The 27,023-nt window shown below is 38.8% G+C and overlaps 1 protein-coding gene across 1 annotated transcript in view; it reads left to right on the top strand.

The window, feature by feature from the left end:
• CWH43 (cell wall biogenesis 43 C-terminal homolog) overlaps positions 1 to 23,285 on the top strand; it is a 32,936-nt gene extending 9,651 nt beyond the window's left edge. Inside the window, exons 7-17 of the mRNA XM_032998945.2 lie at positions 281 to 535; positions 4,166 to 4,291; positions 6,512 to 6,591; positions 7,922 to 8,027; positions 10,800 to 10,935; positions 12,132 to 12,281; positions 14,550 to 14,694; positions 15,340 to 15,401; positions 16,461 to 16,616; positions 18,129 to 18,247; positions 21,226 to 23,285. Of these exons, the coding sequence (XP_032854836.2) occupies positions 281 to 535; positions 4,166 to 4,291; positions 6,512 to 6,591; positions 7,922 to 8,027; positions 10,800 to 10,935; positions 12,132 to 12,281; positions 14,550 to 14,694; positions 15,340 to 15,401; positions 16,461 to 16,616; positions 18,129 to 18,216 (1,304 nt within the window). The 3' untranslated portion in view covers positions 18,217 to 18,247; positions 21,226 to 23,285. The remainder of the gene's footprint in view (positions 1 to 280; positions 536 to 4,165; positions 4,292 to 6,511; positions 6,592 to 7,921; positions 8,028 to 10,799; positions 10,936 to 12,131; positions 12,282 to 14,549; positions 14,695 to 15,339; positions 15,402 to 16,460; positions 16,617 to 18,128; positions 18,248 to 21,225) is intronic.
• Positions 23,286 to 27,023: the final 3,738 nt, after the last annotated feature.

Here is a 27,023-nt window from a genome sequence, read left to right as displayed (position 1 = left end):
GGAGAGCTCTGTGTAAGAAAAACTGGTCAGTTTTGGCTCTTGATGATGTTTCTCTGCTGTCTTTTTGCTGCACTGTTTTCAACTGGATAGTCAGTCTTTAAGAGAATGAGATACTGGGAAAAGCAACAGGTTGTATTTGGCCATTGGGAAAAACTGTCCTAGTGATCCAGTTCTCATGGCTGCAAAGCACAGTTGTATTTCCCAGACACAATGTGAAAAAGAAGGTGACAGATAATATACCTGACTGTGACTGACTTTATTCTTTTCTATCCCTCCACAGGCTTGGCATCTTCAGCTGGTCTCCTTTATTTACACACCTGGAGTGCTGCTGTAGCAGGCAGCTTTCTTGCTGTCTTTACTATGTGTGTGTGGCCTCAACTGACTGGACACTTTGTTAGCTGTCTGCATCCTGGGAAAGCCATGAGTACAGCCATGTTTGCCTATGTTCTTGAGTTATTCTTCTGTGTATGGTGTACAGCATATAAATTTGTCCCTGGAGGAATTTATGCTAGAGAAAGCTCTCATCTTCTCTTAGGTACATTTATGACTACCAACAAATACAAATATGCTTGCTTTAGCCTCAACCAGATGTTTAAAGTGTATCTAGTGTATAAATAGTCTTTCCAAATGCTCAGCTGCTGTTTGATTTGCTATCAGAAGAGGTTCTATGAGTAAATTAGTGAGACATGCAAAAAATAATCTACTTGTTTCTTTACTGTTAGAAATAGCTTAAAATATGAACCGAAAATGGAATTCAGGTGGGGGGAAATGGCAAAGTGAAAAAAGTCTGATAATTCCGTACACAACCGAGGAAGAGATCCGTTAATCAGTCACCCTAAAAATATGTCTGCAATCCAGGGTGTGAATGCACCTGTATGCTGGCTACCTAAGAGAGCAGTGGGGCACTTCAGGAAACAATGTAGTTTCTGCAAATCCAGGGGTTTGTGAAGGTTGTGTTACTGGGACTGTAATATAATTCAGTGCATTATTTAACCCAGCTCTGAGGAGCAAAGTGCAGCATCCTGCTGATTTAGCTAGTGTGCATTTGCGACCTGAGCTTCATTTCCATGTGGCTCTACCTTATGCTTTGTGGACACACCAGCAGGTTTGGGGGAATGTTGATAAGCCTGCAGTGTCAGAAACATACAAACAGGAGAGGAAGAAAAGAAATTATCAGATACCTGCCAGTAAGGAAGAATTGAAGTGAGCAAATACAAAGGTTTTAGGAAAATGATCCCTTGGTGAAGCTAGGGAGATAGAAATGAAACCAACCCCCTCTGGTTTTGTCATCGGAATTATTTCCTTTATAGGTGCTAGTGTGCTTCGATAGCAAACATTGTATTGGACCAAGTGTGTGGCACATTTTAAAATGTGACACCTTATCCTGTATTTTGTTTGAAAAGAATTAATGAATGCTGTGTTTGACTTCTTGCTCCAATGGTTTTAGATTTTGTAAATGTCTTTGCAACCACTTTCTGTCACTCCAGCTTCTTACTCTCTCCATATGTGTTTCATATATTACAGCAATCACACGCAGGGTTTCAGTTTGGTATGTTTTGAGGAGAGTTCCATTATGTTTATTGTAGTTTTCTTTGTTCTGAAAGCACTCTGGAGGGGTCTGTAAAAACAGTTATCTCAGTTAATTTAATTTTATCTTTTGAAGTTATATGAAGAAAGCATGTGGTAGAGGAGTGTCAAATGCTTTCTTAAGTAATGCTTTGATGAAAGAAAAGCTGTTATAGAAAATCCCTTTCTGTCAATTCACTTGAAATACATACTTGTGATTAATTCACCTGGCATGATCACTGGATAGTAACACAGAGATGGCCCTAACTTTCTTGTTGGTAAAACAAAAACTGTGAGCTGAACCGATCTCAGCTGATGGCACTATGTGAGTTTATATTCCATCTGAGAATCCAATTTCTGTCTTTTTTATGCCATCCCATTACTTATCAAAGATTTGCAAATTATACAATGAGTTTGTGTATTTGTTGCTGTGCTTCTAGCCTTACAACTCAGCTTTCTGGCAAACTGCTTGTTTTCTTCTGGTTTCTTTCAGGTGCAAGTGCTATTTCTTGCTTTCTCCTCCTGTCCAATATCCTGCCTTTCTCTTGCCGCAGTTTGGGTAGGGAACTGCATCAGGAAAAAGTGACAGTGAAAGTAAGATCTTTGTATTCAAAACTTCTGTGCTGCCTCATGGTGATGTAACATAACGCTGAGGGGTCAGATCCCTGGTCTTCCATCAACTTTAATGGCTTTGCATCAGTCTCTCTATGAGAGGTTTTGTGTGTGCCCCCTTCTTCATTGCACCAGACCCAGCTTCCAGGCTTGCAAACTTGCACTACAGCTAAGGTAGCAAGTAAGAGCAATAAGAAAATACTGAGTAATTCTTATTTCATCTTCGGCTGTAACTCTGAAATAAGGCATTACTTCTATAGTTGATTAACTGTGCAACAAAGATATTAAGGAAATACGTCTTCTCCAGCAGAGCTCTTACGCGATTCGTTATGCTCCCACATTTTATTTGCAAGTAATTGGATCCTTTAGCTCATAAGGGATGGGAAAGAGCTTGTACTATTAGTCTGAACTACCTGTTGAAAAGATAAAATCACAATGCATTTCAACAGTTAGTGCACTGAAGTCACTTACTAGCTTTTAAAATGTGTCTATAGGTGTGCTTAGTTTTCTATTCTTAAAACACACAGCTGCTTCTATTGGCTCTAGAGCACAAGAACATAAGATGCTGCCATGTTAAACCTGGTGCAGTCTGCTTATACTGTTTTAGAACAAACTGTTGAGCAATTGCTTTTGTAGTTCCTATATAAAAATATGTTACTTGTACTGTGGTGACAGAGCAGTTCATCTGGAAAGACAACAGACATCTACAATCGACAACGTATTTTTTCATCAAGCTGTTATTTTATGGTTCTGTCCAGGTTAATTCCAGTAAATTTTGAAAGCACTGGGCTGAACTGAGAGTTGTAGCTGTCAGTAGGGTCCTGGAAGCATTTTAGCATCATTTACCTACCGTGTGCTAGCCTTTTTGATGTAATACCCTGAAACTGTACTGCAAATCAGTCTTTGCTTGAAAATACTGGCTAAGTGTGCTTGACGTTCTCTGGAAGTTGGTGTTAGGATACACAAAGGTGTGGAGGTCTGCTGAAAGATTTGCTACTTTGCCCCAGGTCAAAGGATTAAAATATTTTTTTATTGTTTTCCCAATTGCTACATGAATGGAGGAAGGGAAAACATGGCTTTAAACAAATATTTCACTAACAGAAGAAACCTGATAAAATGCTCAGCAGTGAGACCCAGAGTTAAAATATCTCTGCGTTTCCATAGTGAATAATAAGACAGCTTCTGCGGATCTCTGCGTTAGCACCCAGTGCAGCCTGATGCTGGGGACAAAGTTATCTGGTAACATCATGATCCTTAGACTGCTGGGTTGCAAAGGAAGAGCAAGAACAGCTGCAAGTTGCATTAGTGTCAGTAGCCCGCCATGTGCTCAGCCTGGAAGACCTAAAGGTGGACTGTATTTTGGAGCTCACCATAGTCTGGAGTTCATAATACGAAGGGGTCTTTGGCTAGATACTTCTACTATTAGGTCTGCTTTTCAGTCACCAGCACAAAGCAGTCTTCATAAGGCTGTTTCAGATATATTAAATCTTAGTGGAAGCTTATTTGAAAAAACAACCCTAAACAGTATAATTTTGAACTTCATTATTTTTGTGTGAAACAGGTGTTCAGTGGCATTTTAAAATAATTTTTTAGTTTTGATTTCTTATTGCAATCCTACTATTTTGAAATATTTTTTGAAATATTATTAGTGGCATGTTTAATGTAACTAGCTCATTTTGTTTGAAGCAATGCTCATGTCAACAAGTACAACAATATAAATTAAAAATTTTTGAAGTGCTGCTGGCATAGTTGAGGTGAATACTGTGACAATGATAAGTAAGATCTTCTCTATCAAGAAGTCTCATATTGCCTGCATTACTACAATGGGTATAGCATTTATCTGTGTTTGTGCTTTGAATTGTCTTTGTTGTTGAAGCTATAAGATTGAATGCAACACAACAGCTGGGAGTTTATAAATGGTACATTTATGAGCAATGTTTAATATGTTAAAGATCTTTGAAAAAACTAATGACTTATATTTTTACAGGGTTTATAATGTTATGTATTGGGGTAGACTTTCTAACAGGACCCAAGAAAGACCTTAGCTCTGTCTTTGAAGTGAAAAACAATCAAAAGCCACTACTCAAAAAGAGTAAAAACTATATTAAACTATGTAAGTATAATTTTACTTCCTTTCTTCCATGACTCTAGGAATACTGTGAGGAAAAAGAGTAACACAATGGAGTGTGTTTCTCAGATGTTTTAGACATGTTTTTTTGGTGCTAGTTTTAGAGCCAGACTTGTAGTTGGTATTGCCCTAGTTCCATTTTTAATGAAGACGTATACTACTGGAGGAACTGATTCACTACGATTATGGTTGAGAGAGACACTATTCCTCATGGAGTGTGTTAAAAGGAGACAAGAAAAATGAACTGGGGAAAAAAGAAAATGTGAAAATGGATTTGACATCATTTGTGATTTAGTTTTGGTGGTTGAGGAGGAGGCCTCTCTGGATCTTGGGATTTATTACATGTGTATACAAAAGATATGAATGATTTCTCAGCCCATTTGGTATGTTGATTTTGAAGCAGTTCAGTGTGACACCCTTTATAGGGCTGCGTGAGCTGGCTGGCACTGGGATGGGACTCAGCTGGCCCAGGAGCTGCTGTAGAAAGTCTCACCCCTCCTGCACGAGGAGGCAGTCCTGTAAAGTGCCTTGTGGCTGATGTAAGAACACAATCCTGATGACTTGCTGCATGTCCAGACCAGGCCTATCCTCAGGAAAATTTTGTCACTGCCTGTGAAGTATGCCTAGGGATCCCAGCTTTCCAGATGTGTATGAGGTCTGCTTTTTTCCCTAGGTTTTGAAGAAAAAGTGAAATGTTTGAGGTTTTACTGCTTTTTGGCTTTTCAAACTCTGGAATCCATCCAAATTATGTTTTCAAGTATTTATCTGCAATCATTTGAGTTTCATATTTGTTTTCATTGTTAACTTACTTTTTTTCTAAGGACAAAGTCTGTCAATATTGTGACGTTTGGTAAAGGGAAAAATGGCTAGGCATTAGGGCATGCCAACGCTACAGAGATCAGGATGCTGAAGGTTCAAATTCCTGCATCTTTTTTTTCCTCTGTGACTTTGGATCAAATCACTTACCATTTGTGTACCTCATTTTGCCTCATTTGAGGAGCAGAGACAACAGTGCTTCACCACTTTTCAGGACTGTTGCTGAAATCTTTAAGAAGGTCTTTACCCAATATACTCAGGAGCGAGAAGAATGTACCCCCTGAGAGTTAGTGTGTTAGAGGCAACGTGAGCACCAGTGCCAGTGGTTTGAATATTATTACTCAAAAACATTTCACTAAAGTGAGTAAATACTTCTAAATACTGTCTGTCACAAAGCACAGCCCTTGCTCAGCTAATTTTGTGACTTTACAACAGTAACTCTTATACTTCCTCATCATGCCCAGGCTTGTATTGTTTCTCAGCTTCCCCTTTAAGCACCTTTGCATCTTGCAGGGTATGAAATCACTTGACTTTTGCTAATGTAAACAGCACATCCTTTCTTCTGACATCATCCATGATAAATTTTTATTTTTTTAAAATTTTACACAGAATTGTTCCATGAAACTTGCATAAAATTAATTACGTATCTGTTATTTACATATCTTATTTGATGAAAGAATAAACGGGAGTTACTGAAATAATTTTAGATAACGTATGCCACTGTAAATGAAATAACTGCAGAAGAGTTTGATCACTGAATTACAATGTGCCAAGCCCTGAGAGCTCCTAAGTGTCCACTGCGGTTATTTGGAAGGCTATAGGAGCACTGGGAAGGCTCTGAATTTGCATTCTGTGAAGCCCCAGTGCCTTTCAAAGAACATGTCAAACAAAGGACTAGTCTGGCAGGGATCACATCTTTCTGACATCTAAAGGCTTGCAAAGTAAATGAAATTTTCTTCCACGCATTGTATTAATACAAAATAAAAATTGTATACTGCAAATGCATACCTGGAACACAGAGAGGAGAACACTGGAAGGTTTACCTGATGCTCTTTCTCATGTCCTATAATGAATTCTTCGGTAGGTATCATTTTTACATAAATATTCCAATGAGTTTTGGTATTTTGTATCTGCTCAGCCCCTTGTGTTTTTGGAGAATGTAAGTGTATCTGCACACACATAAATATTCTGCATGCATATATATACTCTCAAGTACACTGCTTTGGAATGGTGTTATCACTGCCATATGTGGAAATTTAAATGTATATATTTCTCATTCTATGAATAGCACACCTTAGAATGACAGTGTGTCCAGTTCTGTTTAACTGCAATAATAACACTGTTTTCTCTTGCTTTAAAAACAACTTTTCTGTGTTTTTCTGTTTCAAGTATTGTGGCTGTTTGTTGGTGTTGGTATGCTAGGATTGGGTCTACGTTATAAAACTTACCAGAGGAAGTTGGGCCAAGGGGTGAGTAGTGTGTTTGTGAAAATTACAATTTTCAAATATACAGTAAAATCTGCATGTGATGGCTGGTTGGTGCTGAAGAAGGCTTTGTACCAGTATACAAGTATTCAGCAAAATTAATGCAGAAATTAAGGTGCAAGAAGTTTAATGTGTAAATTCATGTTGAACATGTGAAATGTCTGGGTCTTTGGAGATTTATAGTGCTGCTATGAAGGAAAAAAATACTCTGAAAAACTGAGAGATGCTTGCCTCATATTAAATTTGAATGTTACTTTTATAAATGAGTTTATTTGCATTGTATTTAAAGCTTGACTGCACAATGCTTTTGGCAGCCTTGATCTCACATTAGAGAAGTTTGAACAGATAACCTCCCGAGGTTCCTTCCAGCCAAAGGAATTCTATGCTTCTATTTTTATATGCATAGCTTGGAACTGAACCTCTGTGAAAAGTTGGTTGACTTAGATTAGAATTAGACTAGTTATAGAAATGAGATAAAATTTGGAAGATTGCAGTTTTCTATTTGGCAAAAACTAAGTATTGCAATAATAGTAACAATTAAGAAGCTTAATGCTCGCATAGTTTAGCGTTTAGATTACTTACAATTTGTCCAAGTGTGTTTCTTGCCTGTTCAGTAATTTTAGTTCAAAATTTAGAGCTGTTTTGATCACCTATAAATTAACATGTTTCCATTCTATGATTTAATTCATTACTAATACAAAATTGAATTTTTTATGCAGTCGGTTGCAATTGTAAATTAGACGTTTTCCTTTTGATGGCAGTTTGGAAATAATCCTTTGAAACTTGCTCTTGACATGTATTCCTGTTGGTAGGGTTTTTTTGTTAGAGAAATCACTGATGACAAATGCAGGAAAAGATGCAGAAAAGGTGATGAGAGCTAAGTAGAAGTGGTGTGTCTGTGTGTGTACGCACCCGCATGCACTTGCGTGTTTACACATGCACACAGGTATGTACAGTTGGCTTTCTTTTTAGAACTCATCCATGTTTGTAATACCTTATAATGTGGAAAAAAGTAGGTAGTTGGTCTTAGAAAGATGAAAAAAAAATATATTCTCTTTTATGGTCATTTATTTACTGCTACTTGTACAAATCCATTTTTACTATGGTGACTTTTCTCCTCTTTGTTAATAGAAGGTTTTTCTCAAAAACACCCAAAGTCTTTTGTAATCCTGACAGCTTTATTACGAAAATATATTGGTGGAAATAGCTCTTCTTGTGTGTCTTTTATGGCACCATGTATCTGATGTTGTTGATTGTAAAGGTATAATACATAAAGTCAAATTGTACTTGACTTTTTTCCATTTGTTTTTTTGAGGTTCCAAAAAGAGACTTCTCTGCTATGATCTGGCCTTTTAGATTTGCATATGACAATGAAGGATGGTCTAATTTGGAAGGATCAGCTAATTTGCTTAATCAGACAGGTAATGCTTTTTTTCCACTTCATTTATATTTGAGAGGGTTCATCTGAAGAGACAGAAGCAAGAACACCTGCTGGGTAACTGAGTCAATTCTTGAATTAACCCAGGAACCTGTACCTAGTGGCTTTTTGAATTTGAGCTGTTCCAATATAATCACTTCTGTTAAAAATCCATTTGCAGAGGTGATAATTTTTTTTAACATATTTTAAAGACATTTCTACTTGGAAGAAATATTTTGTTTGTTTGGATATTTTTTTCTCATATTGCTGATGAGTTATTTGTCTATAGAGAAATTCTTTGAATAAATTAAATAATTATAAATATCCTTTTAGATCAAATATAATGTTTTATAACTTCTCTGTGTTTTTTTGTTTTTTTTTTTTTTTTTTTAAATGTGAAACATCATATAATTCTTAAAGGGTCTGAAACTGAAGTGCCCTAAACAAGGTATACAGAGGAGAAACAGACAAGTCTGTTTCTGTCACTGAGCGAGAACAATGTATAAAAGAAAAATAGATAGTGATTGTAGCTTGGTTGAGTTGTCATGATTTTATTGTAAAGAAGGGTGTCTAACTTGTTGCTTGTGAACAGAATTTTGATTGGAAAATTAGCAATAGGAAATGAAGAATTTGGACCAAAGACTAGTGCTGCTTCAGGGTGCATTGAAACGAATTGCCCAGTGGTGCTTGTAGGTGTTACTTGTTTTCTGTGATACCTGTGAGACAAAGAAAACTGGCAGCTGCTGCTTTAAGATTTAAAGCAGCTCAGGAGATTAGGAAGCATCCCTGCTGCCATTCCAGCATTAGTTGTTCTCCTCTCCTCCTGGGGTGTGAATGCACCACAGGGCTTTCCTGAGCAGCGTGGGCTTGGCAGGCCCAAGCAGTGGGAAGGCACTGACATCGGTGCTGCTGCACAAGCCTTGATTTTGTGGCAGAGATGCCCAGGAATTAGTGAAGAGTGAACAGGCTGATTTGTACATATTTCACTCCGTTGTCCCGTAATCAAAGGTTCAGAGGGCTGAGCTATGCAGGCTGTCCAGTGATAGGAGAAAACAACTAGGACATTTGAGGAATTTAAATTTGGGGCATTCTTGTAGATATGGCATTCAATAGCTCATGTCTGGGTATTTGTTTAATCTTTGCGTATTTAATTATGAACTGTAATGAATGCATTTATTTCTGGTACTTATAGTTTAAATTCATTAATGTTAGAAAAAGTGATTACCTGGTTATGTCCACTGAGCATTTCTTCGTGGTAATGAAGTATCACTTCTAAAAGAAGTAATTGGTAAGTCAAAAAGGCAGCAAATTCAAAAATATAAATTACTAAAACTTAATTCATGATTTCTGGAAGCAATATTCTGGAGTTTTGTTACATGTATCTTGTTATCTAAAATATCACATTAACATTTCCAGGAAATGTATTAGTGCATTCAGAGTTAATCTGGAGATTCTTAAATAATTTGTTTGCTGAAGAAAAGTAGTTGATTTTGAGAGCCATGGAGAAAAGAGTGGCTGACTTCTTCAGCTTAGGGGTTATCTTTAAAGGGAGATGGTGTGTATTCCTTGGGCTCATCTCTCTGTTGGAATAGTGAAGATGTGACATGTAATGGCTTTTGTGACTGAAACTCCTGTCTGCCCTGAAGGGAACTAACATCAACCCCTCTTGATGGTTTCAGTCATCGTTTCTGTGGCCAGCATGTAGATGATGTAGAAGCAAAAGTCTGGGAGTCCACTTGAAAATACTCTGAGCTAGCATTTTCCCTGCTAACCTTGCTTTCATAGTGCTAAATAAGACATTTCAAAAGCAAAAAATCTTACGCAGCAAGAGTGGTGCTGGATGGAGCAGTCTTAATTCCTTATAGAAGGGCTGTGGATGAAGTGGTGACTCGATCTGCTTTCTAGGGTAGGAGAGCACTCTGAGGGGAGCATAACCACAGCAGAAAGGAGATTGTTGCTGCTTGCAGCTGTACTGACCTGCTGCTCAAGCTGAGCCTGGATGGTTGAGGCAGCTTGTGGCCAGCCTGCAGACACCCACCTTCCTTCAGGCACGGGCAGGGCTGCCTTAGCTGCCAGTTCCTTGAGGGACAGCATAGCTCTTCCTGTATCCTGCTGCTAAAATATAGGGGAACCTGCCATGTTTCCCTGACAAAACTACACCTCAGCATGTGAACAGGGAGGGACCACAGCGCCCTGAGAAAGTGAGGTGGCTGCAGATGGAGCTGGGAACCCTTCTGTTACCATGCCTGGGGGCAGGTGTTAGGTTGCTAGGGCTGATTAATGTTTTGGCAGCAGCAGTCTGCTCCTTCTTGCACAAGACCCTTTGGAGCGGAATAGGATTTGTTAGATGAAGGTAAGTGCGGATGTGCTGTATAGTGCTTGTTCATCAAGTTGAAAGCAGTAGACTTGCTGCTGTGCTGTTAATATCTGTATGCACATTTTGTCTAATGCTTTTGAAATGGTCTGCACTGGGTATGTGCAGGCCAGCTGTACTGTGCTGTCTCATGTGCATGTGGTTATGCACCAGGGACGAGCTATGGCAACCATACACGAGGTACCTCTCCAACAGAGGTTGTGTAGCCTACAGCGACCAAAAGCTTCAGCGTGACTTTGTGGCCAGCATTAAGATTTGCCCTGATTGACTCCTGAAGAGCTTGTGTCCATCCCTGTGTAATCAAAAGGGAAATGACAACATTATGTAGTCATTTATAAATCACATTTATAGGTCACAGTTATAAATTTGAAAATATTTTCTTTTTTTTCTTCCCCATTTTAGATGCAGATTTTATCACTATTATAGAGAGTGATGCCTCTAAACCATTCATTGGGAACAACGATCCAACAATGTGGCTAGGAGAAAGACTAGGGTTTTACACAGATTTTGGTCCAAGCACAAGAGATCACACTTGGGGGTGAGTCATCTTTACACACACAGTAACAGTAAATAAATGTAAATACACTACCCAGTACTAACTCCAGTAGAACATGAGCAAAGAATAACTGGAACAATAATCACTGTAATCACTTGTTGGAGCTTGTTTTTAAGAACACGCTTTGATTCCTTAGCATTACAATGCAGTGCAGATGAAGTTTTCTCGTTGTTCAAAGTGATCAGTTTTTGGTGCCTGCCTCTGTAAGCTATTTTGGCTTTGGTGATACAGGGATTGGCATCCTGCCCCTTAATGTACAGATTTGGAAGTCTGGCATTCTAAGTCCTATATCTGATTCCCTTTTCTCATTATTTGAGAGCACTTTGAGGCTATGAGAACTTAAGGTTTCAGACTTAAAAATATGATAACAGTTGGAAAATGTCACCACCTGGACTTATGAGAAATTTTGAATTCATTGAATCTAGCTTGGGCTGTATAGGGAGAAATGGGCATAGAAAGGCATGTGTCTATTTGACCAGATTTTTTGTGTCTGATTTTACTTTAATGCTTGACCAACTACCAGTTGCATATCTTTGCCCTCTGGAAAATAGTGGCTTATGAAGTGGCTTTTTTTTTCAGGGGGATATGTAGATCTCTGTGGTAGATGGAACTTCCTAGGGATCTCCCCATGGCTATTTAATTTTTGTTGTATGTGAGGGGAATTTAATAACTTGCCTCTTCCGGAGTCGGTGTCATTAAGTGATGCAGAATGGGGCAGAAAAGTAATGCTCTGAAATGTTTTCATTAAATATTTTGAAAAACCAGATGAAAAATGGTTTTCAAGTTGATTCTAAACAGAAACTGAAAGAATGAGAAATCTCTCACTTTAAAAATGTATTTCTCTCTGCTTCTAATAAGATACATTTCAATTACTGGTAGTATGAAATTCTGTTTTATCTGAGGATGCAGATTACGAAAGGCTCAGTGTAAGAATTCATGTATATGGAATGGTATTTCTTAGTGTAGAAATTAATTTGATAATACATTTTTAGACATGTGCTTCAGTAATATTTTAGAGGAAAACCTAAATTCGGAACAATCCACTAGATACGGTTTGTGTTCTGGTCTGATGGTTTGAGTTCATTGATTGTTAGTCTTCTGCTCACATTTGTCTGCTTAGTTCACATTTGTGATGCTTGTGAACTACAAAATGTAACTGTTTCTCTCTTCTCATGTAGGATTATGGTGCTATCAAGGTATCCAATTGTAAAATCTACCCATCACCTCCTTCCGTCTCCAGAGGGAGAGATTGCACCTGCCATCTCCATGACTGTCAACTTCACAGGGAAACTGGTTGATTTTGTTGTTGCCCACTTTGGAAATGAAGAGTGTGTATTTTATTTATTGTTACATATGTCATGCAAAGTCATGGAACGTAATTGTGATTTGTGAACTTCTGGGTTTTCTTTTGTGTGCTTTAAAATCTGCTGCTGTAGTACTGGTTCTAACAAGGCATATTGGAAGAAATACTGTGACATAGTTACTAGTTTAAAATCTTGAAATATTTTTTAAAAGGGACAAATATGTCATGCAAAACTCAGCTGAGCCTAATATCTGAGTTACTAGAGATACATAATTCTGCAAAACCACAACAAGTAATAGGGCTACAGGTACATCTCAGTGTGGGATAGCATCCTTCTGACTTTCTGCATGTGGAATAGATCTGTTATATTCCACAATGAGTGAAGACAGTTACAGATAGATAGCATTATTGGACAATTGATGTTTATTAAAATAAAAAGTAACAATTCTGAAACCTTCAAGAAAGGGCAGTGTTGAAACAGCAACAAAAATAGCCATTCAGTGTCTTTCTGACTATGTGAAACTGGAAATACGAAATCTGATCTCTGGATTCTGAAAGGAAGAATTATAACAATAATCCAAATAAGTGATGGAAGAGATTAAGGTATATATTTCAGTTCTTTACTTTAAAACAATGTTTTGATTACTTGTGTGTAATGAATATTAATAAGGGATAGTTTTGTGATCTGTGTAGCTGTATTTTCTGGTTTATTTGCTGCAATTTTTAATATGTTTGTGGTTATGTAATAAGATTTGAAATTTTATTTTTATATTATAATTCATGGAGAGGCGACTTTATGGATTAAGTGCAGAATATAATACTCAAAGAAGCTACTTAGAAAGCAGTAGGAATTCTCATTATCCCATACTGAACTTGCCCATTTCCTTCCCGTGTGTAGAAGCTGTGCTCCAAGCATGCAAATTGTGTATAGATGTCCCTTTTACTAAGCATATATAGTTGTCAGAAACCACTCCCAATCTGAACTATAGAAAGGAATTTCATTCTGTGCTTCACACAGGTGATTAGACTTGCCTCTCTGAGAAACTGTTTGTCAAAACAGGAGAAAATATCTCACAGAGACATGAGAGAAAGATGAAGCAGAAAATAGGAGGAGACACATGGGAAACGAGTGCAAATTAGATTGTGTTTGAGGTGAATGAATTTGTAATTAAATGGCACACACAACTGCTTGTTTTTAATCTTTTTTTTTTTATCTGCTTAATTATAAACTATGGAATACTGGGTAACTATAGAATCCTGGATAACTAGGGATTTTTTCAAAATCTGTTTTTAAAATGTAGGAATAGAACAATGTCTGTGTCATTTAAAAGAACAGATCTTCTAGAGAGGTGTAATTTTGGAAAGAACAACTAGCTGAGCATGCAACTTCGCATATACCTAGGTCAGGCTTATATTTAAATGGTTGTGGTTTTTTGTCTCCTGTTTGTGTGCTCTTCTCCCTAGTGCATTTGCTTCAGTCAAAAGTACTGCTATTTAGAAAGCATAGCAGCATTAAAATTCTTGTCTTCTTTTGGGATTACAGATTCGAAAATCAGCTCCCTGTCTCAAGGGTATTTAGCCCAGCCTACCAAAATACAGAAGAGAACATGCTTTACACAACTGTTTAAAGTTATTAACATGAAGAGCCATAGAACAAGAACTGCCTTTGCATTATGTTATGACAAATCCAAAGACAGGGAATGGAATCTATTGCAGTATTTTACCAGGCTCCACTTACGCTGTCGCTTTTGGTCATGTTGGAACTGTTGTGTAAATCTTGTTAAAGAGATGCATAATACCTGTCAAACGTTGTTGAGTAGTGTTAATGTAGCTCTTAGGTTATATTTCATAAATGATGTGACCCAGACTTTAAGATTATATTTACTATGACCTGCCCATCATGAAAGTTTTGTTAGCATGTGAGTTCTTTGTTACACAGCACGCTGTTGTAGCACAATTAAATTTCAAGTGCAGGCAGAGACAAAGCCTTGGATAACCAAAGCACTTATATTCACATTTCCTAGTGATGAGATCAGTATTAAAAACAAAACAGTAATAGAAAAAGTTGTTCCTATAATGGTTAGAAAGAGGACAGTAACTACATCTACCACAACCATGTGGTTTTTAGCGAACACCGTGATCATTTTGAATCGGTGAGCTTTCTGTAGACTTTCATACTCTCTAATACTGAGCAATAAAAAAGGTACAAAATTAATTTATGGTTTACTATGTTATAGCACAAAGATTCTGAACTAAAATATATATATGTTAAAGTCTTTTCCATTTCTTTCAGAGAGGACTTGGACAGAAAACTCCAGGCTATAGCTGTTTCAAATTTATTGAAGACTAGCTCTAAGCAAGTTGTATTTCTAGGATACATCACTTCAGCTCCTGGGTCCAGAGATTATACCAGATTAATAGAAGATGGAAATGTCCAGGTAGTGAGAAAATACTACTACTTTTAGCAGTTAGAGATAATGTATATTTGATACATTCGGCTTAGTATTTCAAATGAGTAACTTTGAAATAGACTTAAAAGAAAATACATTAAAATTTTCAAATGCGTTCTTCAGCTACCTCGTGACATATTATAGAGAAGGTGGAGCTGCACAATGAAAGAATGTGAGGCAATGGACAGCAGTTGCCACAAGAGAAATGTCAGTTAGAAGAAGAAAAAATATAAATAATCACAGTTATGGTTGTCAAGCATTAAAACAGGGGCCCAGAGAAGTTGTGAAATACCCATCCTTGGAAATATTAAAAAGTTGGTTGCAGAAGGCCCTGAACAAGGGATTCAAGAGGATGGGGTTGGGAGTTGGGTGACCTCCAGACATCCCTTCCATCCTCTAATTCTGTGAGTCTTTTGTTTTAAAACTGAGTTCTGCAGTTTGGTTTTCTGTCAGAAGATGTGAAAAAGTTGTCTGATTTGTCTGTGTCTTTCTACCTTATTACAGTGTTTTAAGTAAAACAATTTTACTTAAATGTGCACCAGGTTTACACATTGATTCTGATACTGATTTAAAACTTACCCATAAGGAAATCTTGCCTTATTTGTTTGACTTTTTTTCCCCTTCCGTTCATAGGATATTGACAGTACTGATCATGACAGATGGTGTAGTTATATTATGTATCGCGGAGTAATAAGGTATGTTAAAGTGGATCACTTACTGATTGGTTTTAAATAACTTTGACAGTCAGTTTTACACCCTCCTGTAGGTAATTGTGGAAGAGTCTTATATCCCTAAACAATTATATATGGACGGTTAGATATATCATGAAGTAATGTGAAACACTGATCTCAGGATGAACTGGTGTATTTCTGAATATAATCTACAAAGACAGTATTACAGGTTTCATCCTTCTGTGTCAAAAGCCTTCAGATCTAATCTGCTTTGGTAACATAAAACTACTTTTTTCCAAAGCTCTGGCTTTGCATCTTCATTCTAAAATGTGAAGTCTAAGCCCTAATTTGTATGTGACACAGAAGATACAAATTTCGAACTATGATTGTAGGGTTTGTTGAAGCAAAATGCTGATCTAATCCAGTTAAACTTTATGCTGGATTTAATGAAAACTTCAAATATGTAAGCCCATATTGAAGCACTTTCCTCTGCTGGGGCCTATGCATTCCATGTCTTTTAATACCAGGTTTCTTGTAAATCATTCTCTTGGTGATGTATGTACCAGAATGGAATTTAGCTTATTCTGAATAAACTGCAAATTCTGCAGTGTTCACAGGAGTAAAACCAGTAAACTAGATAGCTGTCTTAACTAACAGTGTTGAGTAAAAAAAAAAGAAAGCAACAAAAAACCCAACACAATCATTTGCAATCTAATTTTTCTTATTACTCATTCCATTGATGCTTGAGTTCCTTTCTTAAATTTCAAAATCTCTTCAGTGAAAAAAGTTGGTGAGCTTATACCAGTATGCATGTTCTAAAACTAATTTTAAAGGTAAGTTTCTAGCTCTAGAACTTATTTTTGTTTTCAAACACGTATGCTTTCTCAGTTTTTCTACTTGTGACATTGTGTTATGATGCTCATGTTTATAAAGCACTTGAAGTTTTTTGAAGGTGAGATTCACAGATAAGGAAATTTATGTTGCTAGGTTAAATAGTAACTGTTGGAAAAGAGACATGAATTAAGAATGTGGTGAAATTGCCTTGAGTTATTTCTTCAAACTAACCCTTCTTGTATCTGATAGGTTGGGCTATGCCCGCATATCTCATGCTGGTTTAAGTGATTCAGAAGTCCAGATGGCCAAATTTAGGATCCCAGATCACGTGGATAGCTATGTTGACAATGACAGAATTGTCACTGATCCCAGCCAAGTTCCTGAGGACATCCATTTCAATCCCAGGTCGGTGTATCTCATAAGAAATTAAGGGGATGATACCTTGTAAAAGAGAAGTCTAGGAACAAAATTGTTCTTAAAGTGGGAGGCACTGGTCAGTACCAAACTGAGCAGAAGATTAGTAGGCAGGAACTTCTGTTTTGTCATTCCATTTTTTTCTACTGACTTGGCATGTGCCTTGGGAAAATCGGTCTACTGTGTCGTAGCATACATTGAAAGTAATGCTTATTTCACCCAGATGATTAATTTCTGAGATTGTTTGATAAGGATATTTGCCAAGTGGTGCAGTGACTCATTTTATAGATGATGAGAGATCTCCCATGCTTCTCAGTATTTTTGAAGATTGGGGTCTTAATATACTGTTACTTAGAACACAAAATACAATATATACATTAAATACTCTCTGCATAAGCATTTTAAAACATGCTATATAACTGGAGTAAAAATGAAGAAGAATACCTGAGGCAGTATGTAACGTGTCAAGAAGAAAAAAGGGCTGGGTTTTTACATAAAAAAGTTATTTATTTCTAGAATGAAGTATTTTTCCACTGGCATTGCATAAGAAAGAAATAGGGAGAAAGGTATTTATTCTGCACTGAGTATCTGTGTAAAAGTCATGAAGTTTGAGATAGATGTTGCCACAGAGAGACGATTTCCAGCAATGCATATCTACTACTACTAACATGCATAATACAGAATATATTAATTTCTTATATAAACCTAACAGTTGAGCTTACTCACTTCCTATTTACCACTCAGTCACTGGCTTCCTCTCTAAGCAGGAGTTTGCCCAGTCTTTTCCACATGACAAAACTTGTTGAAGGTTAGCATTCACATTCAGATTTCTCTCAGTCGATTTCAGCGCAGAATATTTTTCTTGTCCTGATTTCTTTTATGTTTGCCTATAAGCAGAAAATCTATACCCTTGAGGAGTAAGTTTAACTTTTTTCCAATTAACTATAGTTCTTTTGAAATACAGTGGCACTGTTCTTAAATGTTATTTAGCACTGATATTTTTAATAGGTACTACATTTTACCTTTGCAAATATATCTACTGTAATAGTAGTCAAACCTTTCAGATTTAAATATGACATGAAACAGTTCAGTTTTCACCATAATTTTCAAAAGATGTGCAATATTAACAATATGGTTGACTATTTGGATACTATGGGAGATTAAATTATACTTTCACTGAAGTTAGTAGCAAAAACTTAAAGAGCATAGGATTCAACTAGGTAAACACACTGCTCACCTTTGTCAGCTGGAGTTCCATTTATTCAGTGCCTATGGCATTAATCCAATCAGTGTAATTAAACATCTCCATTATACTGAAAAACCTCTTGTTAGATAGCTTACATAGATTATGATTTATATGTAAGTAGAGTTGTGGCCTGTTTCTGAAATAAACTATCCAGAACATTCAGAAGAAGTGTTCATTATACTGTAGTAACCGTATGATTTAATTTTGTGGGTTAAATCGTGTTGTAATGGGTTTGCTATGTTGAATGTTTTCCTTAGGTTTGGATCTTATAAAGATGGACATAATTATGAACCTATTCATCACTTTCATATGAGCACTCCTAAATATTTTAAACAGACAAATTAAAATGAGAAAATCACTGGGACCAACAAGAAAGGTTTGTTGCTTGAAACTGAATTGTCAGCCAAAAAGACTACATTGTTTAAGGATGAGGAACTCCCATGCCGCAGAACACTCTGAATGTCTGTGTAATAGTTGGTGACTTTTTTTAATGAGTTGTCATCACTGGGAGGGAGGGAGGACGCATTCATTTTGATAAATTGGTATCTGGCTGGACCAGATACCTGCATTGTATGCAGCAAAGCAAGGGTGGGAACTTACACTGGCAATAAGTTCTTCAACTTTTTTGAAGGTAGCCTATATTGTGCTGTTTCAGAGTTGAATGTGTCTATCCACCTTTTCTTTAGGGTCCAGCTATATTCCCTTTCCTCTTCTGGGAGCTCATCTGAATAATCATGAGCAAGGAATTTTAGCTGACTTTCACTCTTTTTTGATGACTGAGGCAAAGGAAAATAATGTGGTAGTGTAGGTAACCTCTTGATATACGCTGCACTTTGTAGTCCTGCTGCTATTGCAATTAAAAGCTTGGCCTTAGGTTTTTCGAAATAGGAATGGGATTAATATGGTTTTTAATTGGGAGAAATACAGTAACTATGTGTTTGAAGTGTGTGCATTTTTGACTTAGTGAAACAGTATTTAGATCTGTTGCTACTCCGTATTTTATTCTGAAATGAGATTTATTAGAATATTTTACAGATGACTGATGCTCATAACATTGGAGAAAAGGTGGGGACTTTTACAGACTTTCATTTTAAACAAGACATTAGACACTACAGTGCTTTTATAAAGAGAAGAGTAAAGTACCTCTGAATAGTTATTGCTATGGGACACTGAACATGCTGCAGAAGAATTAAAAACAATCATGTTCAAAAATGACAAGGTTTCTTAGAAGGGATAAAAGTTGATTGTAATTTTTATTAAAATTAACTTTAATAAACAACAAAAATGCATTGTTCCTTTGCTAGCATTACACTTCAGTGGGACTAAATAGAAGAGGGTTTTTTTTTTTTTTGACCTAGGCTGTGAATTACCTATTATGTAACACACACATAAAACAATATATAACATTGTGTTTTCTCAGAGTCTTTTGGCAATGTCTTTTATACTTAACTCCTGATCCTTCAGTATATGTGTAGAGCTTCCCGTAAACAATGAGAACATCTTCAGTGTTGTCCAAAGGAAGTTTCGTGTTTCTGAGAAACATGTTAGATGCTTTATTTAAATGACCCTCTCCACTCGGAAACCACGGTTGTGATGTTGCTATTTAGTACTATCTGTCTTTCCAGTAATACCTAAACATTGTAACTGAAAGGAATAGGACATGTTGCAGGAAAGAGAGAGGGTTTCTTCTCATTCTGATTCTTCACCATGTGCTTTTGAGAACAGCTTGAGCATATTCAGTTTTATTGTTTCTCTATGTAAACGTGCAGGATGTATCTTTACTCAGGGTTTCTTGTTCTGTGGAGTCAGGTAACTGCTACCATCACCAAGCTTGTCATTTTATCCTGGTCACCCACCATTTTGCCCCCTCATTTTTAGGACTGTGTTTCTGACAGTGAAGCACTTCACTGATCTTTGTGGGCAGAGGCTATCTGAAGGGCACTGGGGGAATACATAGCCACCACAGCTTCATCTCAGGTGGTATTAGAAAGCCTGAGTTTGTTAGTTACAATTAACCAGCCACTCTTGAACGAGTTTACTTCTCACCTAGAGGTGCTGTGTTTGTCTTTACAAGCCCAAGGAAGTCTAAACAAACATTCCGGTTTAGATATCCTTTAGGTAAGATTTGAAATCCTCTCAACTTGTTCTCTGTGTGGCTCTCCAGCAACACAGGATAAATTCGGTTTCAGAGTGATGGGAGTGACTTCCTTGTGCTTTCAGCAGTTTTCTTCTGCAAACTCTAGTAGGTCATGTCTCTCTCTTCTCCCAGCGTTCAACAGCAGCTGGCACTGGCACCAGCACTGCACAGCAGCTCTGAGTATCCTCGCTTCTTTGCAGCGAGCTCTCATGCTAGCTCTGACGCACGTCCAGCCACAGGTTTGCCTGGACAAAACATAACATTATTTCGCCACACTACTTAACATTCTCCACAGGCTGACTCTGCAAATACCTTGTAATGTGAGCACGTCATTCATCTGAGATGCAAGAAATGATACTCATAAACATAAAAAGCTTGAAAACCCCTTACATTTTTTAACAATTGAAAAACACCCTAATTCTTTTTTTAAGAAGTCTGACACCAAAGCATGACTTGAGTAACAGATCGGACTATATGTGATCTCTGTGTGTAATCTCCAAACTCTGTGAGCATACGTGGATGGATTTTCACAGAATTTAGAAATGTTTGCCCCATTAGAAATGTTCATGTAGACATTGATAAAATATAAAGTTTTAATATTTTCTTTCTCTGAGTAGCTCATGTAATTTCACATTGGTGGACCCATACCTCATAATGCCTAATATCCGAAAACACTGTGTGCAAATATAATGAGTAACAAGTGTTTGTTGAGTCTTCCATTATTTTATCAGAATGACTAAGAAAAACTATGACCATGAACTCTTTGTATACTGTTTCTACTACTGTGGTTAGAATTGGGAAGCTAAAACTACACTTTATTTGTCCTTGAATCTGCACACCGATCTAATCCCCTGTATCTGACTGTTTTAGAAAAATGTGCGGTACATCTCTCAGTCACAATCACTGTGTTTCAAACTATGAAAGAAATGTGCTAGAACAGGTCCTGCTGCAGGGGCGTATGACTAATCTTGCTATTTTCTAATCATACTCTCTTCATCTTAGCTTTCATAAGATAGTATGTTATGAAAGAGAAAGTCTGTGGATACCTTTATGCATTCAGAGATAGGATGAAAAGATAAAATTTACAAAATAGACATTATTTTCTAAAGGTTTGAACTTTTGCTGGCAGTAAAATTCTAGATTATATATAATCTGACTTCTGAAAAATATGTATTCTCTTGCACTCCTAATTCCATCCTCTCTGACATTCTGTGCAGATCAGTTGAAGTTTCTGGGAATATACAGGAAGAGACAGCAGTACATCGGGAGCCTACCAGTGTCTGTCTCAGAATAAGAAAGAAGGACTCTAGGTAACATATAAGAGAGCAACTTCTGAGAGTAATTGTACTGGATTCTTCAGTAGGGTGGAGACTCAAGTCTCCTCTTACATATATTCCTGTTTTGGGGCCTTGACTCAGGCATTTCTGTGTGTATTGCAAGCTTAGCTTCAGGAGCACTACCTCCAGTGTTGTCACAGAGCACTCAAACCTGGGAGCTGCAGTTCAAACCTCTTGGGCTAAGAAGGACCTGAAATTGTTATTTCCCATTTTCAGAAAGGGTGTTGCAGCTACAAACTTACTAAACAAAAGTTGGGCATACCCTTTGGTTTTGAATTGGAGTTGATGTTACTGAAACAAGTTGGATGCTGTTTAAGTGTGCAGGTGACCAGCTCCCACCTGTCTCACTGAAACAGAACACCAAAAATGTTCAGAGTCCTTTACTGACCATGAGGGAGCTTCTTGGCCCCCGTCAAAGGTGCTGGTTCTTTTGATGCACCTCTAGAGTTCAGGCAGAAATTCTGAGCTGCTCTCTTAAGTTTGGCTGCTTAGAGCTTCCTAATTATGAATTAAGCAGATTTAAAAAAAAAAAAAATAATTCAATTTGAAACTAAGAAAAAAAAAATCAAATCTAAGGTTTAAATATGAGTTACCAACAGCCCTGAAACATGTTTTTTCTCATGGATGTAAAATTACATTTGTTTACAGGGTGTTACAAAAGGACCTTTGGGGTCAAAATCATATATCTGTGGAGCAAGTGTAACAGAACAAACCTTTTTTACTTCAACAAGGAGCATAGTATGAGTCCATGAGACAGGGCAATTAAAATGAGCTGAATTGTTTCATGAGGAGTGGTTTGAAAGTTCTATAATCTGCAGCTGCTACTTTCTGCCACCTGAGGTCCTCTTTTATCCCCCATCAGTACTGTTCTGCTGCTACCACACAAGAATAATGCACAGTTGAGATGTTCCATTGTAACTCTGAGGGTGAAAAATCTTTTCAGAAGGATTACATTCAGCTGTTTGTATTTCCTCGGATATCAGTTACTTTTTCATATCTGCAAATTATTCAGAACTGTGACTGCTGGGCTTCTGGCAGACAATTTGTTTCTTTTCTTACAATGCCCTGTACTGTGTTTTTTGCAGCTTTATCTGTGAATGTTTGGAAAATTCTGTTTTCCTAATGTTTTTATTCTCTTCCCCCTCTGACTTGTAAAACACATAATGTCTTGTGATTCTGTTGCCCAAAATTAACTTTCAATATTATTTCTAATCAAAGCAAGGTGAGTGAAGGTATTTGAGAGATGCTGTGGCTTTAGCAATTTGGAATCTGATACTCTTTGGAAACAGAAGGCATTATCTTTCTCAAAGATGGTGCTACACTATGTTTCTAATAGTGAAGAAGATAAAACTAAGTAAATGGCTCCTCTTTCTCATGTTAGTATTTGAGGAGCTGACTGTCACGTCTTTCACACCAGCTAAGAGTTTATGGGTCAGGATTAAAGGGAAGGCAGGGACAGGAGATGTTATAGTGGGGGTCTGCTGCAGGCCACCCAACCAGAAAGACACAGCAGATGAGTCCCTCTATAGACAGATAGGAGCAGCCTCACGTTCGCAGGCCCTGGTCCTCATGGGGGACTTCAGCCACTCTGATATCTGTTAGAGGGACAACACAGCATGGCACAAGCAATCCAGGAGGTTCCTGGAATGCCTTGATGATAACCTCCTTCTTGAAGTGATAGAGGAGCCAATGGGAAGAAGTGCTATGCTGGACCTTGTTCTCACCAACACAGAGGGGCTGTGAAGCTCAGGGGCAGCCTTGCCTGCAGTGACCATGAAATGGTGGAGCTCAAGGTCTTTAAGGCAGTGAGGAAGGTGCACATCAAACTCACTACCCTGGAATTCAGGAGAGCAGACTTTGGTCTCTTCGGTGATCTACTTGGTAGACTAGCATGGGATAAAGCCCTGGAGGGAAGAGGGGGCCAAGAAAGCTGGTTAATATTCAAGGATCACCTCCTCTAAGCTCAGGAGTGATGCATCCAGACAAAGAGGAAGTCAGGTAAGACCTCCAGGAGGCCTGCATGGATGAACAAGTTGCTCCTGGACAAGCTCAAACACAAAAAGGAAGCTTACAGGGCATGGAAGCAAAGACAGAGTTTGGTAGGAATACAGAGAAACTGTCCGGGTAGCCAGGGATCAGGTTGGGAGTGCCAAAGCCCTGATAGAATTAAATCTGACCAGAGACATCAAGGGCAGAGACAGGCTGGAGAGGTGGGCACATGCAAACCTCATGAAGTTCAACAAAGCCAAGTGCAAGGTCCTGCACATGGGTCAGGGCAATCCCAAGCACAAACACAGGCTGGGGGATGAGTGGATTGAGAGCAGCCCTGCGGAGAAGGACTTGAGGGTGTCAGTGGCTGGAAAACTGACCATGAGCCAGCAATGTGTACTCGCAGCCCAGAAAGCCAACTGTGCCCTGGGCTGCATCAAGAGGAGTGTGGCCAGCAGGTCAAGGGAGGGATTCTCACCCTCTACTCCACTCTTCTGAGACCCCACCTGCAGTGCTGTGTCCAGCTCTGGGGACCCCAACCATAAGAAGGACATGGAGCTGCTCGAGCAGGTCCAGAGGAGGCCGCAAAGGTGATCAGGGGGCTGGAGCACCTCCCTGATGAGGACAGGCTGAGAGAGCTGGGGTTGTTCAGCCTGGAGAAGAGAAGGCTCTGGGGAGACCTTATAGCGGCCTTGCAGTACTTAAAGGGGGTTACAGGAAAGGTGAGGAGGGACTCTTCATCAGGGGGTGTAGGGATAGGACAAGGGGTAACAGGTTTAAACTGAAAGAGGGTAGATTTAGATTAGTTATAAGGAAGAAATTCTTTAGTGTGAGACAGTGGCACAGGGTGCCCAGAACAGCTGTGGCTGCCCCTTCCCTGGCAGGGTTCAAGGCCAGGTTGGACGGGGCTTTGAGCAACCTGGTCTGGTGGAAGGTGTCCCTGCCCGTGGCAGGGGGGTTGGAACCCGATGATCTTTAAGGTCCCTTCAAACCCCAACTATTATATGATTCTCTTTTTCATAGTCTATGGTGGGTTTTTTATGTGATTGCCATTTTAGCTATAAATTAAAAAAAGCAACACAAACATAAAAGGCAAACTGTGACAGTCTTTCTCCTTAACAACAACAAAAAAAAAAGTATGGAGTTTTAAGTCTGATCTAGCAGTGTGTAACCTGACTGATGCTTTTCTTGCCCCTCTCTCGTTCTTGTTTTACTATTCCTCTCCTATATGTTGATGGGAGCATTTGCACATATGTGTACTAAGCCAGATCAGGGTATTAATCTGGCTAGGCAAACAAACAGACTAACAAAACCAAAAGAAGTGCTGATGTTTTTTTTGTTTTGTTTTGGGTCTTTGCTCTTTGGGGGTGTTGCAGGCAGTCTTGCTCTTTGAGCTGCCTTGCTTTCTAGCTGTCCAAATGGTTGCACTGTCACAAAAGAAAGGATGCCAGGATCGCTAGGATTAAGAGGCTAATGCTGGAGCTGCTTAAACTGTCTCTGTCCTTGAGACAATGCTTGATCAACCATGACCTGATTAATCTGCTCTATGTAAATCAAAGTATTTCTATGTTTTGGAAACTCAGTCTTCAGAAAGGCAATACAGATGTGACTTTGTAACATCTGTCAGCCTCAAGGCTTCCACAGTGGTTTACGAACAGGGATATATGGGATATCTATATTCCAAAGTGGTTTATACAGTGGTAACAAAGGGGATATTTATACCTTCTTGAGGTTGGAACGAAGGTGCATGTTGTAATGGGCCTTGTTCTTGTGGGGCAGCCCTTTTCTGGCTGAAGCATACATTCCCTTGTTTAGCAGGCAGAAGCAGAAAACAAAGTCTCTTTTGTGTTTCTCTATGGATTATTTGCAGATCTAGTTTTTAAGGGTCAGGGATTATACTTGTGCATTCAACTATTCAAAAATATTTTGAACCTTTGTTTGTCAAACCTACAGTTTTACTTGCTTTACACTTATGGATAGCAATAGTTATGGAAGTTGTAGTCTAAGGAAAGATTTGTAAAGCCAAGTAGTACCTTTCGTTTTAGACTAATATAAATGAGGGGGAAAAGTACAAAGATTTCTGACTTCAGATACAACCAGACAGTTTTTCTGCACCACCTTTCTCTAGATCTGCATCAGTTTTCAGCTCTGTGAGATACAGAAGGTGATTTATTTTTGAATACGTTTTTATTCTGAACTAGTGGTCTATGTGCTTTTTATGGTCAATGTGAACAAACAGGCACCCCTAGAGGAATTGTTCATCCCAATCCAGAATTAGAACAGATCAGATGAATTGCAACTCAGTGGTGCCCCTATTGGGTATAAGAGTTTGGGATGACACGCACAGATGTGAATGTCTGGCATGTGGGATGTTAAAACTACCCAAGAAGTGAAACCGAGCTTGTACTGCTTTGTGATTTTTTTTTTTTTTTAAGGGAGTAGCATAAAATATACAGTTGCTAAAGTAAAGAAAAGATGGTACAAATAGGAAAGCATCAGAGATAGAGGCAAGAAGTTCTCCAGAAATACTTTCAAGGAGTTAGTGAACAAGTGAGAATTTCAAATAATGGGCGCTCTCGTTGCTCTGAGATGGTCTTAGTGCATGACTTTTGAAGCAAGAATTCATATTCTTAGGGACTCCATCTTCTTCTGTGTAAACCAGGCAGTCAAAAACATAAGATGGTGCTCTGCAAAATAAATTGGCTGCGCTTGCACATTCTGACTGGATCACTCAATAAGGGTCATAAAAAACCCCCCAAACAGGTGTGTGGTCAGTTAATTCAGGACTGCATGCTAATATATTGCTCCAAATGGACAAATACCTTAAATCTGGCATTTCTTCAATTCTGAGTCCTTGACTTTCTTTTAACTTAACCTCTTAGAGGAAGTTGGTTTTGTTTTTGGTTTGTTTTTTTTTTTTTTTTTTTCATGAGTAATTTATGGTTTAATAATCTTCCACTGTGCACAGGAGGTGCTGCAGCAGTCTCTTTTCATCTGTGTCAGCACCGAGCAGGGCAGGGGAAGGCTGTTATCCCTGAAAGGACGCAGGCTGCTGCGCTCCGTGCTAAGCAGCACAGATCTGCAAGGTGTCTTCCTCCTCCGGCTCAGGAACGGGGAGCAACCTGTGCTGCAAGGGGAGCGGAGGGGAGAGGAGGGTGGATCCATGTGCAACATTTCCAGGAACAGGAGCAGTAACCAGGGGGAACGGGTCTCACCCACCCGCAAGGAGCAGCTGTGGGCCCTGATGTACCCCCACTGTCTCTCCCGCAAATACCTCCCCCCCACCCAGCTTGCTGCTGCTGTAACATCGACCTGACCCTTCGGTGCATTCAGCTGGCGTTGGCCGGCTGCCACTTGTCCACTCAGGGAGATGGAAGAAACAAAGAAATCTTTCTGAACTAGCTGGCGACTTGGCAACACTTGAAGTGGGGTTCACCGAGCAAAAGGGAGGGTGGCGTAACCCAGAAATCTTCCTTCCCGGACGCCAGCTACCTGCTCCGGACGTGACCAGCCGGCCCCAGCTGCCCCGGGGCTGGCATTGCGAGCAACCTTTTATCCGCGTAAGGGCCGGTACGAGGCTGGCGAGCCTTCGGGCGTACCGAGGCCTGGGCTTGTCCCGGCGGCGGGGGGCCAGAGCGGGCCCCTGTACCGCCCCTCTAACGGGCGGCGGGAGGGGAGAGGCCGAGGGA

The sequence above is a fragment of the Tyto alba genome, unplaced genomic scaffold (genome assembly GCF_018691265.1).
Source record: "Tyto alba isolate M040663 unplaced genomic scaffold, T.alba_DEE_v4.0 Super-Scaffold_6, whole genome shotgun sequence".
NCBI classification, from domain to species: Eukaryota; Metazoa; Chordata; class Aves; order Strigiformes; family Tytonidae; genus Tyto; species Tyto alba.
Note: the sequence above shows the minus strand (reverse complement) of the source record. Positions and strands in the feature narration are given on the sequence as shown.